Genomic DNA, 20,222 nt, shown 5'->3' with positions numbered 1-20,222 from the left:
ACCAGATCTATCACTAGAGAGTTGATCTATTGTCTGAGTTAACCAGTTCTTTGACTAACGGGTTAATGAGTTACCCAGTTCTATGACTAACAAGTTAACCAGATCTATCACGTGTTAATATGTTTTATCACTAACAAGTTACCTGGTTCTTTCACCGAGTTAACCGGATCTATTACTAGAGTTGATCTGTTCTATGACTAATGAGTTAACCAGATATATCACTAACAAGTTACCTGGTCCTATCACTAATGAGGTAATGAGTTAACCAGATCTATCACTAGAGAGTTGATCTATTCTCAGAGTTACCCAGTTCTTTGACTAACGAGTTAACGAGATCTATCACTAACGAGTTGATCTGTGACTAACGAGTTAACGGTCTCTCAGAGACAGAGTCCAGGGCTCCATGTTTCCAGCCCTGACTGATGAAACGGGATTTAAATGAGAACTCGTCCCAGGTGTGGACAGAACGTCTCGCTCCTGGTTTGGAGTTTGCGTCTTGAGGTTTTATTTTTCTGCTCGTAAACCGATCTGCTTGTTGCAGCTGCAGCCAGACGTCTGAAAGTCGACTTTACAGAGTTTGTTGTCTTAATTAATTTTGGCAGCCACTGAACAAGACCGACTCTGAGACACATTTTAATTTGTTTATATGTGAATTTATTTATCATTTTTAAATTATTACTCCTAAAAACACAGTTTCTGCTTCAGGTTGATGTTTCTTCAAATAAAGACGCATCAAAATGAAACGTCTTATTTTAGAAGAAGTCTGTGTTCAGTGACGGAGCAATAAATAAAAATAAAAATAAATCTGTTATCGTCACTGATGCACGTTTCCCCTCACAGGTCAGCAGCAGTGACAGAACCGAGCAGCACCAGAACCTTCTGGATACACCGGTGGAGGACTGAGCTGATCAAACCTGCTCTGAGCCGATCCGGACATCAAGTGCCGGCTGGGTTCTACAGAAACCACCGGAGCTTCTGAAGGGAACACGATTTTAATTTAGTTTTTGAGGGAACGTCGACTCAAACGCGTCAGATTATTTTTCTTGTTTGGGGTGAGGAGCAGCTCAGTTTGGAGAAGAGCCCAGAACCAGACGACCTTCTGAAAGCCAGAAGTTACTGTAGTGATTCTCAGACGTTCACCTGGATCAGCTGAAGCTTTCAGGCGCAACCAGCTCTGCAGATCGCCGCACCTGCTGTTTACCCACCAAGTTCTCCGCTGAGTCTACTTTTGATTTAATTTGAAGAAAAATCGAGTTTGGTAAATTATTTTTTGTTGTAAGGCAACTTTATGGCCACTAGCTGTGAAGAATGAGTGTGACAGAGATGGATAAAGAGCCAGGCTGTATATGGTTCTTCCACATGCCATTATGCTCGTTTGTTAAATGTTTTGGCTTCCGACTCCACTCACCCATAAGCACCAAAAGAGCAGCAGAACGAGACGTTTGGCAGAGAACGAACAAAACTCAAAAGCTCAACTCGCAGAAATATTTTACTGACAAACGAGGATCCATTTAAGTGGAAACAAGCTTCCCATTGGTAGTTTAAAAAAAATGAACCAGACAGGCTTCCTTACTTCGTCAATTAACATTGACCTAAATGTTTAATGTGGAATAGAAAACTCTAAATTGATCCCAAACACGTCTGTAACGTCTAAAGAACAAAGGAAATTAAAGTTTGATGGTTTCTCCGAGCTGAGCCTCAGAAACGTGTGATTGTAGTTTAACGCTGTGACTGAAGCAGAACAATGTTCCGATTGTAAATAATGACTGTACAGATTCAGTGATGGGACTAAATCGCACGTCGGTCCCTCGACACTCATTTCAGGCTCTAGTTTTGTATAAAAATGTCTTTGAATAGAGATAATGGAGCTCGACTGAAAACAACTTGTTGAGATTTTAATTTTTTAAAAGGGAAAATGTTTCCGTCAGATGGAGTTTCGAATCTTAAATCGTTTAATAAAACTGTGAAAACACGAGATCCTGGTTACATAATTTATCAGACATTTTCTGGGTTAATCTGGAAGCATCAAAGAGGAGCGCAATGTACAAAAGGTCAAAGGTCATGCAGGAAACGGTTCGCTTGAAGCTAGAAGTTCGTGTAAGTGAATCCATTCAGCGGGAGAACTGCCTCTTGTCGCTCCTTCCTTTGTCCACGTGTTTGAAGATTCGAGATTTCTTCACGTTGTTGGACTTCTGGTACCCGAACCCCCCGCCGCCGCCGCGTTTCTGCATCTTCACTCCTTTGCTGGTGTGAACGTCTGAAGAGACGAATCAAGGAGGACAAACGTCCAACAAGCACTTTGCATTCAGCGACGTGTCAACACTTTTCGTTTGTTGCACGTTCAGGTTTTGTTTTTAAACACGAGGCTGAACAGATAAAACTTGGTCCTTAAAATGACCCTGAAGGGACACCGTATTTCAAAGATCCCCCTGAACTAAGATAAAGCTCATTTGGACCCATTTCAGTTTGCTTATCGTTCACGTAGAGGAGCAACAGGAACTCTTAAATATGATTTTAGGACAACTTGAAGGTACAAAAACATTCCCAGGTTGGCTTTTTATTGACTTTTCATCTGTTTTTAAATTGTATTTATGAAGAAACTACAACGTCTGTATAGTCTCGACTCTGGCCTCGTTGGCTTGTGGACTTTTTAACTTCGGTCTCATCGGGTGAGGGTCAACAGGGTTCCCCCTGGTGTCCTTCAGTCCTCTACCAGCTCCCCTCAGGGCTGTGTTCTTTCACCCCTTTTATTTACCTTGTATACAAACGATTGTTGCAGCCAGTTCAGCCTCACATCTTAAAGTTTGCCGACTGTCATCCTGTCCCTTCTCAGCAGTGATGACCCAGACCCTGTGGTCGGGGACTTCACTGAACGGTGCACGTCTTCCTTTTTAAAGTTAAATGTTTCCAAGTCATTGATTTTAGAAAAGACTCTTCAGCTGCAGCTCCTGTGGTCATTAATGGTGAAGCTGTGCAGGTGGTGCATCAATATAAATAACGGGAACTGTTCTCAATGGCAAACTGACCTTTGACCCCCATGTGAACTCACTTTGTAAGAAGACCCACCAGAGAATTATTTTTTATCAGAAGCTCTGTGGTTTTAATGTTGATTCAACTTTTATGAGAATGTTTCATCTTTCACCTTCATGTGTTGGTTTGGACTTCTGACATGTAAAAACAGGAACAAACACTCAGGGACCGTCAGGATGTGCAGCAGAACTGCTGGCATAGCCCTACAGAACCTCACTGTCCTACAGAACCTCACTGTCCTACACAAGGTGAGGTCAGTGAACAAGGCCAGGCTGATTCTGGCAGATCCTGATCATCCACTCATGGTGAGTTCACGCTGCTTCCATGTGGACGCAGGTATCTGCTGCCCAGGTGTAGAACGAACAGACTGAACATCTCATTCATCCCTGTAGTAATCAGGCTTCTCAACGAACACTGATGATCTCTGTTATTTTAATGAGGCAGGGCAGCCGGCTTGGGACCCGAAAGTCCCAGGTTCAATCCCCAGTCACTGCACATCACGTGGTGTCTCTGGGCAGCACACCTCATCCCCAAAATGCCCCCCTGGGTGCTTTCAATAGCTGCCCACTGCACCACCTGGTGGTGGATGGGTTAAATGCAGAGACTAATTTCACCATTGTATGGAAACGTACAGTGCTGACATTATTATTATTATTATTATTAATGTTTTGTGCGTCTGTGAAGCAAATTGCCCCTCGGGATAATACAGATTCTTGAACTTGCAGGGCGGAGTTCACTACGCCAAATATTTTCTTTCTACAAAATAAATAATCTCCAGGGATTTTTTTTTTTTCCTGCAGTGGCGACAAATAGAAGAGCGATTCGTCACTTCCTGTCCCGGTTCATAAACCGTCACAGCTGAACCCTAATTCACCGTTTCTGCACGGTAACAGAACTTTCAACGGGTCGAACAGAACAAAAGGATACTGAGGTCCACGTAGGGAGGAACTTTGAAGCCGAAGGACAGCGCCACCATGGGGAGGTTGAGCGTGTTGACGCTGTAGATCTGTTTGAGCGAGTGCGAGTCGTACGCCCTCACGTAGGACTTGTAGGCCTCCTGCGCAGACTTGTGCAGGTAGTAGTTCTTCTCGATCAGCTTCTCCAGCTGAGGAACAAGAGAAGGTTCTGGTTCCTGAGGCTGATCATAGACGCATTTAAAACAAAGGCACGGACCGAGCCACAAGTTCTTACCTGGGACTGGATGTCGGAGATTTTACTCCAGGAGAACTCGAACTCGCTCAGAGGGACCTGAACGACACGGAGACACACGTAAACCAACTGAACCGCAGTAAAATAAATCTGAGTTCTGACGGTCCGAGGCGTCACCTTGGCCTGTTTGAGGAACCGCAGGAAGCCGAGCTCCTCTGGTCGCAGGATGAGGAGGGCGTGGCCTCTGCCGTCGATGCCGCGGGCGGTTCGACCCACTCTGTGGATGTACTCCTGAGGACGGAGAGGAAAACAGAACCGGGTTCAGCTGCCCGTCAACGTTTCCATCTCCAGAATCTGTAACAACGTTAAGAACCTTCGGGTCGTCTGGCGGGTCGTACTGGACGATCCAGTCCACCTCGGGGATGTCGAGCCCTCGGGCGGCCACGTCCGTGCACAGCAGGATGCCCGAGTCGGCGTTGCAGAACTGGAAGAAGGTGGTGGTCCGTTTGGTCTGCTTCTGTTTGCCCTGAGAGGAGAAACACGAGGAGAGGAGGCTTCAGACCGGCTGGTTCTGGTCTCCCGGGGAGGAACAGAACTGGGCCGGAGCGCTCACGTGGATGGCCATGACGGGCAGGTCGATGTAGTTCAGCAGCTCGTAGTGGAACTTGACGGACATGCAGGAGGAGAAGAAGACCATCAGCTTCTTCTTGCGGTTCTTCTTCAGGAAGGTGAAGAGCAGCAGGAAGCGTTTCTCTGACGGACACACCACGTAGCCCTGAAACCGGACCCAGCGGTCAGTATCAACCAACCAGGAACCACACCCGACCCGGCAGAGACCCTACCTGCTCCAGACCGTCCACCGTGGCTTGGTCTTTGTTGTCGTCCACCCCGACGTACAGCGGCTCCTTCTTCAGGGAAATCCGAGCCAAGTCCTCGACCCGCCGGGTCTGAGTGGCTGAAAACAGCATCGTCTGCCTCTTCTCTGCACAGAAGAAAACAAGAACCTGTAAATATTCAGCTTTGGAGCGCTTTTCTTAGGACTTCCTGTTAAACCCGAGGCCATTTCTTAATAACAAATAAACATCTTTAAATTTCCTCCGTCGTTCAGTCACTAAATAAACCTAAAGAGTTGTTTAAAATCTCGTCAACCGTTTCACTAAATCCTTACAAACCCGAGGAAACGGCCGTTAAAACATGCAGAACACCAGCTAAAACAGCAGCAAAAGGCCAGCTAAAAATATTAAACGCTAGCTAAAACGATGGTTGGAAGCTGTAAGTGTCAAAACGACAGCTAGAAACTAAACGTAGCGTAAAAAACCCCAAAAAGAGCCATTAAGTTGAAGCAGATTTCTTCTTTTTTTCAGAATGGATGAAATTTCTATGCATTTCAACGAGGAAGAGATTTGTTAAAAAAAAAAAAAAAAACAGAAGTTGCAGCAGCCACCCTCTGAATGAGCCGAAGGTTTTGATGTACAAACAGCTAAAGTTTGCACTAGTTTGACTGAAGAGAAAACAACCCCAGCTTCACACGAGGGCTGATTTAAAACCAACTGCTGTAACTGTTATAGATGCTATTCAAATATTTGATTTTAGGGTCAAGTTAATCCCAGAAGTTCACGCTGAGCTGCGTCGGTTCTTAAACGTTTCTTTCAAACGAACTCCGAGCTTCACAGCAATTGTACCAAACACAAAATCTTGATTTTACTGCCATAAAACTGTTTGAACGTCGACCCAATGATGCATTTTGTTCCTGAAATTAACCCCTAACAAGTTAATTAGCAGTTAAATAAATATATTTTTATAATCAGTTACATGATGCTTCTAAAACCAGACGTGCATCAAATATAGAGAAAATCACTGATTGATGTGGGATTTAATCAACTTAATTGAATTCTGTTATAAAAGAATGATTTGTGCGGTTTTGTAGAAATAAACGATTCTACAACTAAGAGAATGATTCAGAGCGTTCCCAGAGATCCACACTTCAAAATGAGCAGAATATCCCTTTAGAGGTGGCTTCCTGACAGACACGTACTCGGCAGCAGCTTGATGATCTGTTTCAGTTCCTCCTCGAAGCCCACCTCTAAGATCCGGTCGGCCTCGTCGATGATCAGACACTGCAGGTTCTTGTACATGAATCCAGGGGTGTTCTGGACACCGACACAGGAAGTTACCAAAACAAAAGCTCAGGGTCAAACCTATATTCATTGTGCAGCATCAAAATAAAAGCTCGGTCTCACCTGCAGGTGGTCCAGCAGGCGGCCCGGCGTCGCCACCACGATGTTGACCCCTTTGGCGAGTTTTTGGGCCTCAGCCGAGCGGTTGCTGCCGCCCATGACGAGCCCGTACGTGTGCACGTGGTGAGTCATCAGCTCCTTCATCACGCCGTACGTCTGCATGGCCAGCTCCCGGGTCGGAGACAGAATCACCACCCCGGTTCCTGTTGGACAGACGGACGTTCAGGCGTGGAGGGCCGCCGACAGAGGAAGCGACTCTCAGGAGAAACTCACCGTTCCTCGGCATGAACTTCAGCTTGTAGATCAGCTCGATGGAGGGGATGAGAAAAGCTAAAGTTTTACCACTTCCCGTTTTAGCTGCTGCCAGGATGTCCCTGCAGGGAAACCAAACGTCAGACGGGTTTATCTTGAAGGATCGACCCGTTTCAAACAAGCAAAACCACACAGCTGATCTCTCACATGGTCAGAGCTCAGGTCTTGGTTCGGTTCTGACCCAGCAGAGTCACGTACCTCCCCTCCAGCAGGGGTCGGATGGTTTTGTGTTGGATCTCCGTCATCTGATCGAAGCCCATCTCCTTCACGCCCTTCAGGGTGTTTTCACTCACCAGGTCAGCGAGGGAGCTGAACGACGTGTCCTCGAACGCTCCTGGAACAGAAGAGAACCGTTCATGAAACCGGACCAGGTCCAGAGTCTCTTCCTCTGCTGAAAAGTGATTAATTCACTGGAACGAACTCCAGGTGAGGTTTTGTTTAAACCGGTCCGATGGAAGATGTCCTTGCAGTTCTGACAATGAGAAGAATCACCGGTGACCCGTCCACAGACGGAACCGCAAGTTTCTCTGTCCGCCTTCGCTGACACTCGCGTCACCATGGAAGCGATGAACGAGCAACACATGAAGGCAGGTGAAACGATTAAAATGTCGGGCAGAAATTATTTCAAACCTGTCAAACCGGTCGGTAGTTCAGGCTGATCATCTTCGTCCTCTTCATCCTCCACGGACTCGTCATTTAGCTGCGCCCCGTCTTCCTCTCCCTCAGTCTTGCTCTTCTTCTCAGCTGAAACGAGAACAAAGCTCAGAACCAAAACCAGCAGAAGTCTGAGGTCCCCGCAGGCGGGGTTCTTACCTGGTGGTTCTTCTGGACCGGTCGGCTTTCTTTTCTTCTTTTTCTTCTTCTGCTTCGTCAGCGGAGTCTCCTCTGCTCCTGCTGGTTCCTCCTCGACCGTGTTCTGTGCAGGTTCCACGTCAGGTTCCTCCTCCAGCCCATTGGAAGTCACTGCAACAGAACATGAAGATACAGGCCCAACTGAACTGAGGATTTCTCGTGGGTGGGTGTTCTTGTCCACTTCCACCGCTGTGGGACTGATGAGGTCACATCAAAACGCTCATTGACTTCCAATTTCCTGTTTAATCTGGAAGTGAAGGCTTTTCTTTGCATCTTGTTTTATCTCCAACATTAAAAAGTCTCACAGAATACAGGTGGTGTTGTAGAATAAAATGCGACCCGGCTAAATGCCGCCTCAGTAATAATAACTATTCTTTTTTTTTTTACTGTTTACATAGTTTCAGTTTAAATTTAGCCCTGGTTTCTCTGTTTCCTGAACATTAATATCCCAGTGAGTGTTGGTCCGGAACCGAAGCTGAGCCGGGTCAGAATGTTTTCAACTCGTTTCGTTTCTTACCGGTTTCTTCTTCGCTTTGTTTCTTCTTCTGTTTCCGCTCTTTGTTCTTTTCGTTTCTTTTCGTGATTTTCTTCCGAATAAGTCTCATCTGCATGTCTGCCATGACTGCTAACAGTGCACGTGTGACGTTCAGGACCTTAATCTACGGCAAGCTGCTGTGCCTGAGTGAAAAGAACCGAAGGACCCCGGAAGTTGGGCAAGCAAAAGTACTGCCTGAATAAAATAATTCATGAACGTAACAAAAAAAATTACAGTTTTTATTTAAATATTTATATCGATACAAAAAAATAATAAAAAACCCCACATACATACTATAATTTGAACAAAAATTCAAATAAAAAATAAAAAAACAATAAAAAAATAAGATGACAATTAACTTTAAGATATTAGCTTAATTTTGTGGCTTTTACTTTTGTTAATTCTTCGGCACAGTGGCTCAGTTGATAGAGCTGTCACTTCTTAGAGAGTCTGGTGTGTGGTGTGAGTGACGGGCCTTCCACTCCTCACATATCACAGCTTTTGAGAGATTTTTCCATAGTTTTTTTTTTTTTTTGGAACCACCCTTTTGTTTTTATTTCACCAATTACTGAAAAGCCTCATCCTTGACTGAATTTTTATTGTTATCACCATTCCTCCTTCTTTTTTACTTGGTTTTCAAACAGTGTTTTTAATAAATTTTGCAGTCTGCCTCATTTGTAGAAACAAACCTAATGCGTTTGGGTATTTAAATTATTTTCTTGTGCGAAAGTGGTGTTGTTGCAACTTAAAACTTATATAATTCAACAAAAATTAACTTATGACCCCCGAGCTGCCATGCTTCTGTTCTTGATCGCTGACATTAAGCTCAACCAAAACGTGCTGCTTTTAAATGAACGAAAGGCGGCATGTATAATTTTTGGCATAATGGTCCCTGTAACTTTGGTGTTCTTACTTCCAAATTCAGACCTAAAGTTAAAACCTTGGGTGCGACTTTTGATAAGGACTTGACATACGATGAACGTATCACCTTATTTCCCAGGTGTGATTTAAATGCAGCGAACCAATTTTGTCATTGAATGGGAACATACAGTGATAACATATTATGCTTTTATCAGTTCAAGGCTTGACTCCAGTGATGGTCTTCACGCTGGAATCCTCTAATCCTAATCAGACACGTTCAACTTGTCCAAAACGCTGCAGCTCGTCTTTTAACCAACGCTCCCAGACGTGACGTGAGCACCTCACCTGCTTTTATTCTCTCTCCATTGGCTTCCAGTCTGTTTGAGAATCGATTTTAAACTTTTAAATACTTTTAAAGCTCTTAACGGTCGTGCCCCACCTTATTTAGCTGATCAAATAGCTTTCTGTGAGCATGAGAGGAGAGAAGGCAAATTAATTTTACTACATGTTCCAAAGCCCAACGACAAACTTTGAGGGGATCGGGCCTTTTAGGTCGCTGGAACCAACTACCTCGGTACTTGTGCTCCATTACTAAAATTTAATTATTCAGCTTTTTATGCAGGCAGGCTTTGAATACATGTAGTAGCACTGTAGCGTTTTTTTTTTTTTCTTCTTTTGTTAGTTTTATGGTTTGTCAGCACTTAGAGCACATAAACAGTCGGTGCTTCCTGTTTCTGTTAGGTTTCACTTATTCAGAAACACCGCCCAGTTACACTCATTCTTTCACTTTCTGCGGACAATAAGGAGCGAAAGCAGTTTCTGAATCCCACAGTGAAGACTCAACACCCTCTCAGCACCAGAGGACAACAGACCATAGTAAATGAAGACAAGGTATCTTCTCAGTGAGTATTTTTTGTGTGTGTGTGTGCTCAGGATTAGGAGAGATAAAGACTGCTTGAAGAGATATCTGTCACATTGTCCTCACAAACATTTTTTTATTTTTATTTTTTTAACAGATTGAAGATTCCTGATTTCTTTGTCAAACCGTTCCTCGGCAAAACAGCAAAAAAAAAAAAAAACAGTAACTATTCGTGACTTATTACAGGTTTATAATACCACAATACAACAGTGTTAAATAAAAAAAATAATAATTAAATAGACAAGCAACAAAACAAACACTTTTATAAGTCATTTAAATATAAACTATGTAGTTGGTGCAGGTAAACAGGAAGCAGAACATACAAACCAGCAAATAATGTCATTAATAATAGTAATCTTTATTAAAACTAGTAGTTTTTATTTATTTTCTGTTAATATTGCTCCTTTTTGGACTGGACCTGTGATGATTCTGCTCTAAATAATATCTTTGTGTAAAACTTTCATACCCTGCATGAACTATAGACACTTCTTTCATGAATAATTTCCTTGAATAAATAAAACAAAGCATTTCACCTGCTGAGACCAGACTTTTAATTCAGAATATGATTAGCGTATGTGTTAAGGATGACCGTCAGCTACTACCACATAAACTTTACATGAATATCTTTAGCTCGGTTTAAGTTACAGACATTTTTGTGTTGGCAAAGGGGGATTAGCTGTGGCAGCCATCTTGACTGTTAACTGTAACAGTTAATTGCTAAGTTTTGGGCAAAGTTGCACAACATGTTGAGCTGAGTATGTGTTAAGCACGACTCTCAGCTACTACCACACCGAGCCTCAATAAATGTTGAACTGATTGAGTTCTAGTCACTTTTGCAATGACTGTTGATTAGCTGTGGCAGCCATCTTGATTTTGATCGACGTTAAATGTCAAAGTTTCATTAAAAGACAATATTTTTTCAAAGAGTACAGACAAACAAATGCAAGTTTACACACACACACAAAAGACAGGCACAAACAATATTTCTCCACCTTCGAAGGCGTTTCGATGGGTCAATAGTTCTACTTAAGGCTCATGCAGTGACTAAATTCTCATTTATAATAAGCTTTTTATAAACCTCTGAACCCAACGTGCAGCTGGACTGAACAAAACTGGAATAACTGGAAAAGCCCACATGAAGACCAGTGACAATTATGTAAACCGCAGACACAAAGACAGCAGACAAGGCTGGAAATAAAAACGTCGGTGCTTCACTGTTCGTTTTGCACAAATCAGTAAAATAAATCAAAACTTTGCTCACCGTTTGGCTGCTTGATTTATTCTCCTTTTCAAAAAATAAAGACAGCTCCAGGCTAACCTGGAACAATCTGGATGTTTTTAGCTTCAACTGTTTGCAGCTTGATGACTGAAGAGAGACATGACTGTTTAAAGACCATCATTAAAAGGAAGAATAATGTTTGCAAAAGAAATCATATAAAAGCGTGATAAAGGAAACATTTGCTTTTGTAGAAAAAACATGATGTAAAATGTTATGTATTCATTTGAAGACTGGGTAAGGACTAGATGCTTTTATGTACAAATTTTTATTTCTTCTTGATGCACAAAACCTTTATGGCAGAAAAATTAGATGCACTTATATGGCGCTGCGTAGTGTTTCTACACTAAACTAAAAAATTAAAGTCGAACAAAGCAGCACATCACTTTGTCTGTATGTTATAACATGAAACCTATTTAATACAGTAAACGATTAAAACACTTAAAGTTGTTTTAGTAAAAACGACTGATGCAGATTTTTTCTACACAAGAGAAGTTGTAAAAAAACATCTGCAGACAGATGTTAAACACCTCTGAAAATTGACAAAAAACATGATATATTGTATGTAAAGGCTTTTTGTTGCCCAAAAATTATATAGCCAAAAAAAAAAAAAAGCATAACAATAGTTGTGTCCAGAATAAATTTTTGGCATTTACTTAATTTTGTCAAAGCCTTTAGTGGTTGAAGATAAAGTTGCATGATAGTAGTTTTGTATACAGATGAAGACATGCGTTTGTTGTCGTTCTTGTTGCTTTGAAAAAAAAAGGTGGAGACGTGAAATGTGAGCCAGCTGTCACGGATGTTCAGGAAAACAAAAAAATTCAGGTAAAACCAAAGTTTTTGTTTTTATGGTTATGTCAGAGATTCTTGTTCTTTATTGTTAAAAGTGTCATTTAAATAATATAGGTGTATTTTTTTTACTTTTAAAGATCTACGTTTTTGAGGAAGAATCTTGAGCCATTATGGCAGACAGCGGAGAAGTGAAAGTAAGTTCCTACATTATTAAGCTTTCCAGAGGGAAATACATGTAAACATATTCATAAAACTGTTCACCTAAAAACATAAAACAATTATATACAGTATATATATAATTATTTTATTTATTTTATAATTTGAGAAATAAATAAACTAAAACAAATTTTTAAGTTGTTTTGTCCAATTTAGAAATATATACAGTAATGTGTAAAGGTTTAGGCAGGTATAGAAAATGTTGATTCATTCATTCATTCCAATTTATTTGAACAATGACAACACAATAAACAATGTAACATGTCAAAAACGAAGCAACCGTTGTTTTGTACGAAGGTTTTCTAGCCACAGGCTAATTTGCAAACCCAGTCCTTGGTTGGACTTTTATTTAAAAACAGCTAAAATAAAAACTGCAGTTTTCCTCCTGAAAACTGATGTCACCAAAGAGCAAAACTGCTTTACAGCAAGAATCCAGTCACAAACTGACACAGTCACATCATGTCAGAGGTGAGATTTACTGTATGTCTCTTTGATGGAAGCCAGATCTTGTTGATCCATTTTTTTTTTTAAAAGAGCCATTCAATTTTGAGCATTTAGTCCCGTGATATAGTCATATGTCTCTACAATACGCTGCATGCTTTGACATATGACTTACGGCCACACACTGCCTGACTTGTGAAGTATCTATCATTATCATCCATGTATGTAATTATCCTTTATTTTATTTTAATCGGACAAATCCCAATGACTTCTCTGTGAATCGTTATTTTATCCAGGTGGAGTTTTATGTACCTGAATGATCCTTGGAGCTATTCTGTCGAGGGCAGTTGCCCTTGGTAGGGTCTCCCAAGGCATATTGGTCCTCGGTGACAGGCCGAGTGATTCAGACTACTTGTATGGATGGAGAACAACAAGGAATTTGATGCCCCTCGCCCGGACGTGTGTTACTGAAGCTCCACCCTGGAGCTACGGCTGGGGGAGGGGCTTGTCAGTGAGTGCCTATTGACCAGGATGGTCATCACCTCAGAGTAGTTAGCTCGGAACCATGAACAAGATGGTCCCATAAACTGGGCTGAGTGGGGGTGGGTACCGGCAGTGGGCAGGCCACTTGTGTGATGCTTTGCAGAACCAATGAGAATTGAGACTGTGGCAAAGCGCCGTTAGCCCCCCGGCTTGGTGCCCGCACATTAAAGTTTTCCCCATTAGATGAGAGGGTATTTCCCTACATCTTTGGGTAAAGGAGCAGGCTCTGACTGTTGTTTGGGCCTACATGCCAAAGAGCAGTTTGGGGTACCCAGCCTTCTTGGAGTCCTTAGTGGGGAGGTACTTTAACTGAGGACTTCTTTATTCTGTTGGGTAGGGATGTCAATGCCCATGTGAGTAGTGATAGTGTGATCAGTGGGGGGGGACTGAGAGGAACAGTCTCTCTGTTCTGAATAAGAAAGTTGTTCTGTTGTAGGACTTTGTTGCTGGTCATGGTTTGTCCATGCCAAACACCACGTTCAAACATAAATGCACATGGTACCAGGGCACGCTAGACTGCAGACCAAGGTAGACTTGGTAGCTGTGTCAACTGTGGCCAAATGTTTTGGACACTCGGGTAAAGAGACAAACAGAACTGATCACCACCAGGTGAGTTGGATCAGATGGCAAGGGAAGATGCTGGACAGACCCAGTAGACCCAAGCATGTTGTGAGGATTTGTTGGGAACGCTTAGTAGAAGAACCTGTCAGAAGGACCTGAAACTCATACCTGTATTCAACCACAACTTCAACCACCTCCTAGTGAAGACAGTGGAATATTGAATCTGAGTGGGCCATGTTCCATGCAACCATTGTCAAAGCGGCTGTAGGGCATCACTCTCCTTAGCCTCCATGGTAAGCTTTATATTAGGCTGTCTAACATATTCTGTCTAAACAGATCTCATTTGTAAATGAGTCTCCGAGGCTCAATGTGATTTATCTGTCTAAATAAAGGTTGAAAGAAAGGCTACTGGAGAAGATGGGCTGATCGATGATTGGATCTCAGATTCAGGAGGAACAATGCAGGCCCTACCTGGTGGACCAAGTCTTTATCCTCACTAGGGTCTATGAGGGGGCATGGAAGTTTTCTCATCCAGGCCACAGGTGTTTTGTAGATTTAGAGAAGGCATTCAGCCGAGTTCCTTGAGGTGTACTGTGGTGGGGTGCTCCATGAGTACGAGATCGGGGCTCCATTGCTACGTTTCATTCAGTCCCTATACAAGTGGTACAAAAGTCTGGTTCCCATTGCTGGCAATATTTTGAACCCCTTCGGCGTAGAAGTTAGACTTCGCAAGGGCTGCCCATAGTCGTGATTCTGTTAATAACTTTACAAACAGGATTTTTTGCTACAGCCAAGAGACGAAGGGGAGTCTGATTCGGTGGCCTCATGATTCCATATCTGCTATTTATGGATGATGCTCTCTTGGTTTTGTCATTGTGCTGTGAGATCCAGCTCTCACTGAAGTGGTTTGCAATTGAGTGTGAAGCGGCTGGGATCAGGATCAGCACCTCTAAATCTGAGGCTATATGTCCCTCAGTCAGAAAAGGATTGACTGTCCTTTCTGAGTTGGAGATAAAGTGCTGCCTCAAGTGGTGGAGTTCTATTATTTTGGGGGGTTGTTCAAGAGTGAAGGAAGAATGGAAGGTGAAATCAACAGAGGATCGGTGTAGGTTAAAAGAACCAGAACGCGGATACAGGCGGTTGAACTGACTTTTCTCCATAGGGTAGCTGGACTCTCCTGTAGAGAGTCTCAACTGGGGGTCTAAATTGACCTATCGGTGGTCTTCAACAGCCATATTGGTTATTACATTGTGGCATGGAGAGGTGTGATCAGGAGGTATGACCTGCCTGACATAAAGCAGAATGGTCTTGTGTTGTTGGAGGTCAGCACCGGTCATTGTTTGTCCATAACAAACACCATTTATGCTTGCGGTTGACTGACTATCAGGTCAACAATGATGATTTTGTAATATACTTAAAATTACTACATGTTTTCCTACTTTACATCATTTCAATCACACCTGCCTGAACCTTTACACAGTACAGAATGTTTGAGACTTACGGCATTATGTTTAATACTTTAATCCTGAATATATTCAATTCCTAGTTAATTTGAGTGCTACTTGAAATCAGAAATACTAATATCAATTTCTACTTTTATGTTAGGAGGAACCCCTGCCATCTGACATTAAGGACTGGAATAAACATCAAGTGAAAGAATGGATTTGCAGTTTGAAAGACGTGGACGACTCTGTTGCTGATATATTGTTTAAACAAGATATTAGTGGTCCTAGTCTTAAGCTTTTAGAAAAATCAGACTTGTCTGAAATGGGTGTGACATTTGGACCTGCTAAACTTATTGTTCATGCCAGAGATGAGGTGATGAAATCAACGAGAGATGATCAGCCTGGAAAACCATGCAAGCCTTATCCATTCTGTAGATACCATGACACATCAAGATATATAGAACACAGCATTCTTGATGTAACAGAATCAGGTGCCTCAAGTTTCACTGAACCCTGCCACGAATATAAATCTTTCATCAATACAACTGAAGAAACTAAATTTACCAAGTTTACTTTAGATGTCATCCGCTTTGCAGCTGCCTGTATGAATAGCCGCACCAATGGCACCATACATTTTGGAATAGGAGACAAGCCAGAAGGCTTTGAGCATGGGCAAGTTTTGGGAGTGGTTGTAAAAGACAAAGAAGCTTTTACAAAAGAGCTTAAATCAGCCATTGATGATTACTTTGAGCATAAGCACAAAAAAGCTGCTCAAATATGCATTAAACCGCCTCGGTTTGTTGAGGTTCTCAACCGAAACACAACATCATCTGACAAATGTGTGATTGAAGTAGACATTGTTCCTGAGTCTGCTGTATGTGAAGAAAATATCTACCACACAAACAACACAAAAAAAGCCAAGAAAAAAGCCAAAGAGGTTGAATCCCTTCCATCAAAGAGTTGTTATGTCAGAGATGGTGGTAATACCAAGGATCTTCTTTCAAATATGGAATCTGACAAATCAATGAAAAACTACAATCAGTTTGTTAAAGGTATGGCTCATCTATCACAGCTACGCAAAAATGAAGAAAAGAAGCACCTCAATGCAATAAAAAGCACAACTCAAGGCTCCAGATTAAGTCACTTGATAACTGGTGGCACATCGTCTTTGGATAAGTCACATTTTGAGCGATATGTTATAGTGACAAACAAATCTCACCCGAGCCATTTTCAAAATCTAGAATTTCTCATAGAGCTCGACCCAACAGCCGTTTTGGACTTTGACTCTGAATCAGCTGAACATGGCTTACAAAGCTTCTTTGACCAGCAGAGCACAGTGAGCATCCATTTACCAGCAAACTATAAAATCACAGAAGGAGTGGAGGACATAGCTAAAAAGTTGAAATTAACTCGAAACACCAGCTGGGTGTTCTGCAATGGCTGCACTGAGCATGAAGAACCTTCAGACATCGATCAGTGGTTGATGGACAAGGGAGCCTCAGTTCGAGATGTAATTTCTTTCTTGTGTCGAAAAGACGTGCTTCCAAACAAGAGGTTCCTCATCATTTTCCTACTTTTGTCAACAGTTAGGGAGAAGATGGATCCCCTTGTTGAAACTTTCAGTACATTCTTTCAGGAGCTTAGAGGCACAGCTCAAATCCTCTGCATAACAGACAGTGAAAATGCATTCACTTCATGGAAGGATCTTATTGAGGCTCGGTGTGGAATCAACATCTCTTATAGGTGCATTTATGAGCTCAGTTTTGCCGAAATCAATGGCACCATTCTTAGTCTTTGGTCAAAAAACCGCAGAGCCATTCGTTTCCTGCCTTGTGGCGGTGAAAGCAAAGTGCCTCTTGAGAAAAAATTTGAGCGTAGCCTGAATACCTTAGAGGTCCTGTGTGTGAACCAGTGCGAAGGAGGAAATGAGGACAGAATTGTCATGGAGGAGAACTTCTACAAAGGAGAAAAAGTGTTATGGTGGAATTTCTTTTTCTCAGAGCAGCCTGGATCTACACCATTCATCAAACGAGACAAGTTTGACTACATCGTGAACACAGTCATCCCAGACTTGTGCTCCCTGACAAGAGCCTGTGTGTTGCTCAATCTCCTTCATGTACCTGGATGTGGTGGTACAACTTTGGCCATGCATGTACTATGGGCTCTTCGGTACAAATTTCGCTGTGCAGTTCTGAAGAACAGCAATGAATTTGCTGAAGTAGCTGATCAAGTAATCAAGTTTTTAACATATTCCTATGAGGAGCAAATGCCAAAAATCCCAGTCATGCTGATGCTAGATGACTTTGATGATATTGAAAAGGTACATGACTTGCTCCAGCTCATTGAAAAGGCATATGCAGAGAAAAACATTCAGTCCAAGTCTGTAAATGTCATTCTTCTAAACTGCATGAGATCAGAGTCCTCCGAGCTGAGTGAACCAACTGCAAATACCGTTTTCATTGGGAATCATCTCTCTGAGAAAGAACTGGAAATGTTTGAGGGAAAACTTGCAGAGATTGAAAAAACCCACACGGATTTTGAAACATTTTATGGTTTTATGATAATGAAGAAGAACTTCAAGTCAGAGTATATCGAGGGAGTTGTTCGGAACACTCTGAGAAGCTTCAGCATGAACCAGAAGAATGCACAACTCTTGGCTGTTTTAGTTCTATTGAAGGTTTACTGCAAGGGTTCCTCACTCTCTGTCTCCTTGTGTGAAGACTTTCTTGACCTTAAACCAAAGCCAGTTTGTGGGAGCATTAAGTTAGAAGATGGATTTGGGAAATTTTCCAATTTCATTGCCAGCTGCTCAGTTGAAGGCAAGGTAGTTTACAAAGCTTTGAAAATTATGCACTCGAGTATTGCAAGTCAGTGTTTGCAGGAACTTAAAACAACACACAATGTGACAAAAGCTGACATTACAGACTTTCTGCTGACAACAAACCAGTTTTACGAGTGCACGCAAGGCAAAGACAATCTCATGCAAGATCTTCACTACATTTTGGTCAGAAGATTTTATTCATTAGAAGAGGAATCTCACTTCTCCCCACTTATTCAAGACATAGCAAATGAAACGCCTGGACAGGAAGAGATGGTGCTGACAAACGCATCAAAATTATTTGACAAAAATGCCATTATCTTTCAGCTGCTTGCCAGATACTACTACCTGAAGAAGAAGGATTTCCCTGAGGCTAGAACTTGGGCAGAAAACGCAAAAGATCTCTCCAAAGACAGCTCCTACATCGCAGACACATCAGCACAAGTCATTAAGCATGAGCTAAAGACTGCCATGGCAACATGCAAAGAAGAGTCAGTCAGCCCAGGAAAACTGATCAGTTTTCTCCAAATGGCACAGTCAGCAATGGAAGCATTCAAACAAACACAAAGCCTTGCAAAGAAGGAGTCGCTTCAGCGATTAAGCAACAAAACAGACAACTGCCCTTTCAATTCGTCAGGATGTCTTGGAGAAATCCAGGTTGCAGTTCTCATTATTGACTTGTTAGAAAAGATCCCCGTGTTTTCACGCGACTGCGTTCGCCATGACATCATGAGCCAGGTCCTCTCTGGAAATGTTAAACTTGAGGACATACAGAGAAATGATCCCCGACACAATAAAAACAGAGCCTACTACGACATTCTAAGCCGATTTGAAGACACACTTTACAATCTCAAGTACAGGATGAAGCTGAACATTGACTACCTTGACAAACTGCATGTGAATCTGGGCTCCAGATTTGGACTGAAAGACAGTCGTGAGCAAGTGGCCCAAGCAGAGCTTTTCAGATGCTTTAAACAGTACACAAAGGTTTTCTGCAAAACAGATTCTGCCCATCTTCTTAAGAATAAAATGATGAATGCTATGATGCAACTCGACAAGACAAAACAGTTCATTGAGAAGGAAAAAGCTGATACGTATTTTGGGATTCTGAATTGTCTCTCAAAACAAACCTCAGCTGAAATGATTGAGAAAATTGCCAAGCAGTATTTCTTCCTTTGCCAACAAATCCCAAAACCAAAGGAGAGAATCAACTTCATGTATGCCAATGTTGTGTTGAGTTGTATCAAACTACAATCACAACATTTAATGCCGTACTCGGAGCTGCTAAAGTTCCTCTTCCAGGTTCTGAATGAGCAAACTCCAATAAAGGAGAGTTTGGCCCTGTTCTTCATCACTGTTCTGCTGCTGTGGCCACAAGCACAATACCCAGAGCATAGAAATCTGGGAATGTTCATCTCAAAGATGAAGACCACTTATCATTCTGAGATGAAGGAAGTGTACAATGGGAAGACACCCATTATCCATTTCCTGCTGGGGAATAAGCTGGGCTACGAGCGACTTGTGCACGTTGGGGCGATCAAAAGCTGCATCAGAGTTGGACCGGAAGAGTTTGCTTCCATGTGGGGAAACGGCAAAATATGGAAAGAAAGGAAAGTGAGGGAGCTTCTTCTCAGGGTCACTGGTGAGGTGAAGCCTGATGGGATCCTGGCAGACACCTGTGTCAGAGATCTGAAGCTTGAAGTGGTTCCAATGTACCGAAGTCAGATTAGCGGATACTTCGAGGGGACAAAGGTCTCATTCTTCATCGGCTTCTCGCTGAAAGGCCCTCTTGCTCTTGACATTGAACCTCAATCTTAAAAAGGAGCCAGCCACATTCACATCAGTCGTATCTACCTTAGTGAACGATTTATTGTAAAAAACACATTTTGTTTTAGAAAACAGGAAGGGCCTGAAGAAAAACCTTACAAATAAATGTGTATTAACACTTGCATCAATCTTTCTGTACAATTATGAATTCAAAGGAGGAAGACAAAAAAAAAAAAACTTAAAAAGAAATTACTGTTTTTTTTTTGTTTTTTTTTTTTCAAATTTACTGATCAAAACTTTTCAGCACTTTTTTAAGCAATGATCTGCATTTTAAATACAAAATGTTACAGTATGATCGTGCATGTTTTATTGATAACCCTGAAGTCCAACATTAATTTATATTGAGGTTTTAAATGTGATTATTATAAAGATTTGTCACGTGTTAGATTTTTGTAATTTTGTTCAAAC

At 42.0% G+C, this 20,222-nt stretch overlaps 3 protein-coding genes across 3 annotated transcripts in view; 2 read left to right on the top strand and 1 right to left on the bottom strand.

The window, feature by feature from the left end:
• The window catches only part of LOC119419494 (glycerol kinase), a 19,121-nt gene extending 18,263 nt beyond the window's left edge, over positions 1 to 858 (top strand). Inside the window, exon 20 of the mRNA XM_037686826.1 lies at positions 841 to 858. The gene's annotated coding sequence lies outside the window, so the exon portion shown is untranslated. The remainder of the gene's footprint in view (positions 1 to 840) is intronic.
• A 368-nt stretch (positions 859 to 1,226) lies between these two features.
• ddx18 (DEAD (Asp-Glu-Ala-Asp) box polypeptide 18) lies at positions 1,227 to 8,258 on the bottom strand. Its single transcript, XM_037686825.1, has 14 exons — positions 8,098 to 8,258; positions 7,542 to 7,691; positions 7,359 to 7,472; positions 6,927 to 7,062; positions 6,690 to 6,790; positions 6,420 to 6,619; positions 6,215 to 6,329; positions 5,022 to 5,161; positions 4,793 to 4,954; positions 4,553 to 4,705; positions 4,357 to 4,470; positions 4,222 to 4,278; positions 3,958 to 4,135; positions 1,227 to 2,257 (listed from the first exon to the last, which is right to left on the bottom strand). Exons 1-14 carry the CDS (start codon positions 8,198 to 8,200, stop codon positions 2,112 to 2,114), a joined length of 1,869 nt encoding a protein of 622 aa, XP_037542753.1. The 5' UTR covers positions 8,201 to 8,258; the 3' UTR covers positions 1,227 to 2,111.
• A 742-nt stretch (positions 8,259 to 9,000) lies between these two features.
• LOC119419787 (sterile alpha motif domain-containing protein 9-like) lies at positions 9,001 to 19,878 on the top strand. The gene is given in 3 exon segments (XM_037687170.1): positions 9,001 to 9,009; positions 12,101 to 12,157; positions 15,330 to 19,878. Coding segments are annotated over 3 exon segments (4,542 nt in total). The 3' UTR covers positions 19,806 to 19,878.
• Positions 19,879 to 20,222: the final 344 nt, after the last annotated feature.

The sequence above is a fragment of the Nematolebias whitei genome, chromosome 13, assembly GCF_014905685.2.
Source record: "Nematolebias whitei isolate Nwh7 chromosome 13, NemWhi1, whole genome shotgun sequence".
NCBI lineage: Eukaryota > Metazoa > Chordata > Actinopteri > Cyprinodontiformes > Rivulidae > Nematolebias > Nematolebias whitei.
This window is presented reverse-complemented; position numbering and strand designations above follow the sequence as displayed.

Excerpts from the sequence above, each read along its gene's own strand:
- ddx18 (XM_037686825.1), bottom strand. The coding sequence starts at position 8,200 with ATGGCAGACATGCAGATGAGACTTATTCGGAAGAAAATCACGAAAAGA. Across the intron at positions 5,162-6,214 it reads GATCATCAAGCTGCTGCCGA|AGAAGAGGCAGACGATGCTG; the intron begins GTACGTGTCTGT and ends TCTTCTGTGCAG. Across the intron at positions 4,279-4,356 it reads GGTTCCTCAAACAGGCCAAG|GTCCCTCTGAGCGAGTTCGA; the intron begins GTGACGCCTCGG and ends CGTGTCGTTCAG.